Below are 8,159 nucleotides of genomic sequence, written 5' to 3' on the forward strand. Positions count from 1 at the left end.
GAACCGGCTGCTTTGTGTCGGAGTGAACAACCAGAGCTACTCCTGTGATTCGGGCCACTGCTGTGGAGAATCTCAGTGTTGCAGCTATTACTACGAGGTGTGGTGTAAGTATCCGAGTCCCTGCTTGCCTATACATGCTGTAAGATCAGGTCAGTCCATGGTGTAAATGCTGTTCGCTATAGTGTCTGAAACATCCTCCAGTTGCTCTGCACTTGAATTTAGTTACTTCAAGTCTGTATTAGGCATGTCACGGTATCAAACTTTCATGTTGCGAACTTGCGATAATTGCTGAAGCTTTTTTCATATTGCAATAAGTTGCAAAAAAATTTTTTTTTTTCTTATAACAAAACGAACTGAACATTTAAATACATTAAAACAATACTCAAATGTATAAAGTAAACAAATGTTTCAAACAGATTAGTGTAAGAATTATAAAGAACAATAGGTAATCATTCACAAAAGGTCTCATTAGTTAACCTTAGTTAATGCATTAACTATTTAAGTATTTGGTGCTGTGACAAACACCATTACGAATACCAAAATTTGAATGGCTCTTTAAAACATTTAAATACTGTTCAGAAACAGAAAGTAGCACAGCTGTTACCGTGTAACGACTGCATTTCTGCTGTTCCATCAGCCCCATCTGCTGTCAGCGAGTGAATGTGCCATTTCATTCAGCTCGTCTCCTTCACTCGTTCTGCCATGCACTTCTTTTCTGTGTAGGGCTTGTTTACATCTGAGTGTGTGCATGCCTCTTTGTTGTAAATGTAAATCAACTTTGAAATGATACAGCATTGAAATACAGTTGTAATAGCATTTAGGGGTGTTACATGCCACCTGCATTTGTTCTCAAGTTGTTTGCAGTAAGCAGCCCAAGCTTATGATGCCAGCAATAGGTTGGACAAGAGGTGACATGCTTTGGGAAAAGACATCCAAGGCACGGCTCATGTTTGACACTGTAATTGTTTTGTTTCCGTAAATAGTAATTAGATTTAGGTATTCAATCACGCATCTTACTGGAATCAGATCTGCAGTTATTTCAAGCACAAATGTAATTGAGCTTACAGTACAATGGATATGGCAGTTTTTGGTGTGTTTTTGTTTTGTTTTTTGTTAGTTTTTTTGTCCTAAAGAATTCTTTTCAAGCATCTTTCTCAGTTTTTAATTATGGGTCTGATTTGTGTGTGTTGCTTTTAACTTTTGTGTCATTGGCTGGCCCTGATCTAGTTGTTGTTCTGCCCTGTTCACGCCCGTTGGCAGCGTTTTTGTGTTATCAAATTACCCCTCTCCCTCTGGTGTACCATCTATTTTAATAACTGAGGACTAACCTCATCTTCACGGTAATTGCAGCCCATCGTCTGCTGAGTCAAGGGGCTGTACTTTGGGTTTTGTACATCATGCCAAATACATGCGACCCGGACAGACACAAATCCAGTGTAACCGGATCAGACCAGATCCTGTAAACAGCTGCCTTAAATTTCTTAACCCCCCTCCCCTTCTGCCAGAAAAGGTCTCTGCTTTATTTGGGGCAAAGTTTCGCACACTTGTCTCACATGACATGGACCTGCATGGCTCTTACTGTTGAGTAATGAGCATCCCACCCTAATGTCAAGTACATTCTTCTCCTGGGCTCTGGTGCCAGATTTTTAGGTTGTTTTTAGACATAAGGAATTTTTGTTCCATTATGGTTGCATTTTATAGATTTTTTTTTTAATTTAAGAAGATACTAAAGGGTTAGTTCACCCAAAAATGAAAATTATCACATAATTTACTCACCCTCAAGCCATCCTAGGTATATATGACTTTTTTCTTTCAGCCAAACACAATCGGAGTTATATAAAAAAAAAAATATCCTGGCTCTTCCAAGCTTTATAATGGCAGTGAATGATAACTGAGATTTTGAAGCCCAAAAAAGCGCATCCATCCATCATAAAAGTAATCCATACGGCACCAGGGGGTTAATAAAGGCCTTCTGAACCGAAGCGATGCATCTCCGAAGCGAAGACAAAAATCCGTAATTAGAACTTTATAAACTGTAATCACTAGCTTTTGGGCTTCAAAATCTCATTTACTATTCACTCCCATTATAAAGCTTGGAAGAGATTTCTTTGATTTCTATTAATCAAAGAATCCTGAAAACATTTATCACAATTTCCACAACAAAATTTTTTATATTTTTTAACATTGATGATAATAATAAGAAATGTGTCTTAAGCACCAAATCAGCACATTACAATGATTTCTGAAGAATCATAATCTTTTGCCATTACAAGAAAAATAAAATTAACATATATTAAAATACAAAAGTTACTTTAACTTATTAAAAATATTTTACAATATTACTGTTTTTATGTATTTTTCATTAAATAAATGTAGTCTTGGTGAGCATACTGTAAGAGACAACAACATTTTAGAAAATAGTACTGACCCCAACATTTTGAATGATATGTGCATACAGCTTGCAGCCAATCAAAAAGTCGGACTAAAAAAGTTGACTGTGAGTGGAGCCACCAGACAAGCAACTTATAAAGCATCTTGTCAGGCAGCACTGTTGACAACAACTCAAATAACATGGAAGAATTGTGATTTATGGTGTGCTGTACCTGGTTCGAACATGATGTTCTCTTTACTCATTAAAGGTACTGTGTTTTGTGCTCTTTCATCAGGGTTTTGGTTGGTCCTGACGCTCATTATCATTCTGGGCTGCTGCTGTGTTTGTCACCACCGCCGAGCCAAACACAGACTACAGCAACAGCAGCGGCAGCACGAGATCAATCTCATCGCTTACAGAGAAGCCCATAACTACTCCTCTCTACCCTTCTACTTCAGTCAGTACCCTCTTCATTCCCCTGTCAAAATACAATATGAATTTAAAAATAAATAAACCTGTAAAATAAACAGATTTAAACGGTTTCACTTTAGTTTAGGGTCCAATTCTCATTACTAACTAATTGCTTATTAGCATGTATCTTACTAGGATATTGGCTGTTTATTAGTACTTATAAAGCACATATTAATGCCATATTCTGCATGACCAAATTCTACATCCCTTAATTCTACCCATTACCTAAATTTAACAATTACCTTAATAACCAGTAATTGGGAGCTTCTGTAATCCTATTATAGTATATTTCACAAAGAAGAAAAAAGCTAATAAAAAGGAAGTAAACACTAAGTATGCGCACTATGAATCCTATTTTCTAAAAAAAAAAGACCATGTAACACTAATTGTACATAGCACAGTGAATATGACATAGTGACCAACTGGATATAGCGCAGCAAAGTTTAAAATCAATTATTTAAAGTTGCTTGTCCTGTATGTATCTAAATCCAACGTTACTTTCTTTGTCTACCAGTTCTGTAAAATAATTTATTAGATGATTGCAAATTTTTTAATTCGCAATCATGCGTATACCATAGGCCTATAATTTGCAGGCATCACGGAGCTGCTATCTATATGCGGAGTATAGAAATTGCTTTTGAATGCACGCTCGCTTTTCACTTTCAAATTCGCGATCACGTGTTCTCTGTGTATAAGGGAGTGGCGTTACTGACCGCACATTTACAAGATAAGATATTTGTCAATGATTCTCAGGATCTGTTGCGCACTAAATCCTCCAGCATTGTCTGGTCAGTGTGCTGTGACTCTGCAGATCATGCTGTATGGAGCACAGCAGACGATTTCAATTCATAATTGCAGCATCCGTTGTCCAACTGAACTAAATGTTTTTTATTTCAATTAAAAAACTAAACTCCAAAGGGGGCGGTGCCGCGTGGGAAAGTAATGTATCAGTGTATGGCTGACAACCGCAACAAGCCTAGCAGGCAGCCTTTAAATCTACTCATTTGTTGATAAGCGCTTCTTGTTACAAATTTGAAAAAATGGTTACTTAGCACACGTTCCCAAATCCATGTTAAAGCGACCTAAAGTCAGAGCAGAGATGGAGTTTGTGTGGCTCAGCATTTACTGTGAACCGAACCATTCTGAGACGCTGCAAACACCGCGGATAATGAGCTGCTCAAACAAAGTTTGCAGTCCAGTAATAACTGTAAATGGCTTACAATTATATCTGAATTGGAAAGTAATCTGTTTATTATAGAATTAGTAGATCTATTCATGGAAAGTAATGGTCAGTCAACAAATGCTGTCAAAATCATCTTCTTTTCCTCTTATCCAGGGTTCTTGCCTGGCTACCTCTTACCCGCATACGAGGAAGTCGAAAACAGACCTCCGACACCCCCGCCTCCATACAGTGCCTCTCAGCCAGCCCAGTCCACCAGCTCGGACCCCCTGTGCTCTGAACAACCAGATGAGCACTGTCCTCCATTGCAGTGCAGCCCCACTGCCCCACCTGCATCTGAGAACTGTTCCCCGGGACCCTGCGTTGAGCAGCCACATTCTCCCACCACACACCACCCTGCCAGAAACGCCCACAAACCACAGTACCTCAGCCTAGAGGAGGACGGGCAGCTCCAGCAGGTGGCGTGCGCTACCTCACACAGCCCAGTCAAACAGGGCAGCTCCAGCGAGGACCTGACTGAACCCGGAGAAGACTGTTCTCCCGAAAGCAAAGACAAGACTCCAGGGCGCCACCGGCGCTTTACGGGTGACTCTGGGATTGAGGTATGTGTGTGCAGCCAGGGGAAAGACGGAGAGGAAGAGGAGGAGATGAAAGAGCTTGTGGGGCATATGGATGGAGGGGAGCTCGAGGAGCAGGACTTCTGTGATAGCTGCAACCCCCGCGGCAGCAGCCCTCCTCTGGGTCCCGGGGATGAGGAGCAGGGCCTGGCTGCCTCAGACATGCCTCTGGAGCACAGAGAGCCTCAGCGACCTCCAGTCTGCCTCCATCTGCACACTATCAACGAACAGGACGGTCCACATCACGGCAACAACACGGACCCCCAGAGTTGAGCACAACCAGTTCCAGCAGAGACTTACTTTAGACTGCTGTCTCCCTTTACTTTCTTAAGATACATCAGTTTGTACTGTCAGCTATGTCACTTTGGGTGTACTCCTCGTGTGTGCGAGTGTGCGCACGCGTGTGTGTGTGTGTGTGCATGCATGCAAGAGAGAGTTTTAAAAGGGCGTTAATGTGTGAGTCCTCACGGTTTTATGGATTAATTGGGTAATCTGTTAAAGACGTTAATAGGTCTGTTGCCTCACAGAGAGGTCGCGATCAAAACCACAGGGGAAATTCTCCCGTTTATAGCCTTATCGAGCTCTGGGTGACATGCCTGTTGATTTAAGGCTTTTTGTCAGTTTTTGGGGGCTGATTGCCTCCTGAGATGAAGCTGGCACTCAAGGTCTGGGGATATTGATTTGTGCTGGTTTTTTGCTCCTGAATTCGTACTTTTAATATTCTTTTTAAATACTTAAAGGGATGGTTTACCCTAAAATGAAAGTTCTGTCATTAGTTACTTTCATCTTTGAAACAAATGAAGATATTTTTTATGAAGCCTGAGAGATTTCACCAAACACCATTCCACCAAAACCATGACGCTTTAAAAAGTTAATACAGTTATATTTCCATATGCACATACATGGAGCACATCAAATATGGTAAACAGAAGCTGAAACGTACTTGCTTGGTATGTGACAACCGATCAAGCTTCAGCAAGAACCAATGAGGCTTCTTATGTGTCAAGCAAGTACACTTGAACTTCTGTTACTGTATTTTCGTTGATCAATGTTTATATGTGAATAAAAAATATCATATTAATTGATGGTGTCTCTTCAGAAGACTTGGATTAAACCGCTCGATTCATATGGATTTATTTTACTATCTCTTTATGAACCTAAAAATAATCATAAAATATTAGGGGGAATGGAGGTGGAATTTTAATGGACTGACATTTTTCAGACTTCATTAATATTAATTTGTTTATATTGTACTCTTAAAAGATTATATTGTGCACAAAAAAAATGGAAAAGACAGCCACTGAGCAGTCTGCTAACACTTCAGAGCTTTAATATTCAGTTGTTGTTGTGTTTTGTCTTTATTACGTATCTGGAGTATCTGCATGATGCTATTCAGAAAAATGAAGGAAATTAATTCGCTTTTTTTTTTTGTCTTTTTATATCAATAAGTTTCATCATTGTATGACTTGGTCTCGGGCTCTATCCAATATTTTGCATGATTATTTGCAGGAACTCAATAGATCCACAAACAAAAACTGACTTCATCCACATACTATATAGTAATACATTTTTAAGTTCATTATGCAAAGACTCTTCAAATGAAGGCTGAAAATACCTTTGTATACAGATTGAACCCAGCTTGTACATTTACAATAGGTGCCTTTGTTGATTCAAGTAGTTTTCATATGCCTTAAAGAGAACAGAACATGTGTCATAGAATTTCTGCATAAAATAATTAAGGGCCAGTATGAGTGAACCTTTTGGTCAATGGTAACTTCTTATTTGAAAGGATCACTTGATAAGCCTTCCATAGATATGTTTGTTTTTTGCCTTAAATTTTTTTTCCCTGTTCTGTACTCTCCCATAGTGCTTTACAATTGTTTTTGTATCCTAACACTGTAAGGGAACTCTTGCACCACTAACAGTAACTTATGTATAGGCCTTATTACATAAAATAATCTTTTAATGTGCGTTTTATTGTAGCAGATCAGGTAAGGTTACTGTCATGCTAGTGTAGCACTTATGTCGGGTTCATGATGAGATTGAGATTTGTTTTTCTGTGGCGGTGAGACTGTCCAAAGCTGCTTCACTGCATTCCCTAGACTGTGTGTGTGTGTGTGTGTGTGTGAGAGAGAGAGAGAGAGAGAGAGTGTCATAGTGGATTCCTTTAAGTGGATCGTTCTTCAGGCCACTGTGTTTGTTTGACCTTTGGTTTGGATTAGCAGTTAGGCGTCCTTTAATAGAGTCTTAGCTTGGGCACAGATGGCTTTTCGGCCCTGTTGATCTCCAGATCAGAGTATTCCTGTGTAAATGGTGGCTAATTTTCTTTCAAACGTGATGTGGCTGATAAATTATGTTCCTCATTTGTTAGCTGGCAAAAATAGTTTTGGGAGGCAGATTCCAATTTCCAACACAGACATGATGCCTTCAAAAACATTTATGTAGCAGTAATCCAAATATTGAGTGTTCTGAACTATTTAGACCAGTTATATCATCATAGTTAAAGCATTTATCAAAATATTTGACCGATTAAGGGAAATCTTGAGGTTATGAAGTCAGTTCAGTGAGGATTTCAAGTCATCTGTTGCGGCGACGATGCTCATGTCGTTCTTTCTGTAGCTTTAGTCTCCATTGTTTTTTCTCGTCCTTTGATGTTTGAGACCAAAGGTATATGAATAAAAGTGGAAATCTGAGTTACTATGTTGGATAGCTCACTGTGAATGAGATGTTCATTTTGCCTAAATAAGTTGTCATTGCACTGTTTTGACACTGAGCGGTGAGTGTGTGAGTGCTTGAAGGTGACGAAGGCTTTGCAAGCCAATTGGGTTTTTTTTTCTTAAGCTTTGATTTAAGCCTGGTACTACGTTTTAGTTTTGTATCTGTAGTCACTTTCTTTTTATATAAAACTGTATTTTCTGCATTTTATAAGAAGACTCAACCAAATTAAAGAGTATCAAAGAATGTTCCATATAAATAAAAAAAAGTTATTAAAACCAATTAATTTCTGTGAGTGATTTAGTTTAGTTAGTTTTTTTGTATTCTTCGTTCCTTAAGTATTTTTACCATTCATTCATTCAATACCATTCCTTTTTACCATTCACCCTAACCCATTTAAAAAAAGTCTTTGTTAAAGAGTTATAAACCACGAACCAAGCCAACCAGCTACAAGGTGAATCACAACATTTCAAACTTTGATTTGATGCAAAAAAGTATTTGAAAATTGGACAAAAATGCAAAAGGTACAAGACTCACTAATTCACTTTAATGGGGGAAAGTATTAACAGCATAATTAAAATTAAAATGGTGGATAAATATAAAAAGTTGTTTGATGTTTAAAGAAACAATGCATACATACATACATACATATACAGTATGCAGACACACACACACACACACAACTATTTAAGTAAGAGTGTAGGGAGATTGATGTCATTCTCTGGTGTAGCTTTCTTTGCAGAATCATGGGTAATGTAGATTTCCACCAGGACTTAGACCATTAAACACGATTATTTAAAAAAAA

The 8,159-nt window shown here is 38.5% G+C and overlaps 1 protein-coding gene across 1 annotated transcript in view; it reads left to right on the forward strand.

The window, feature by feature from the left end:
* LOC309487269 (F-box/WD repeat-containing protein 4-like) overlaps positions 1-7,636 on the forward strand; it is a 46,118-nt gene extending 38,482 nt beyond the window's left edge. Inside the window, exons 9-11 of the mRNA XM_082154892.1 lie at positions 2-104; positions 2,667-2,828; positions 4,179-7,636. Of these exons, the coding sequence (XP_082011018.1) occupies positions 2-104; positions 2,667-2,828; positions 4,179-4,912 (999 nt within the window). The 3' untranslated portion in view covers positions 4,913-7,636. The remainder of the gene's footprint in view (position 1; positions 105-2,666; positions 2,829-4,178) is intronic.
* Positions 7,637-8,159: the final 523 nt, after the last annotated feature.

This window comes from Leuciscus leuciscus (genome assembly GCF_965113295.1).
Source record: "Leuciscus leuciscus genome assembly, chromosome: 22".
NCBI lineage: Eukaryota > Metazoa > Chordata > Actinopteri > Cypriniformes > Leuciscidae > Leuciscus > Leuciscus leuciscus.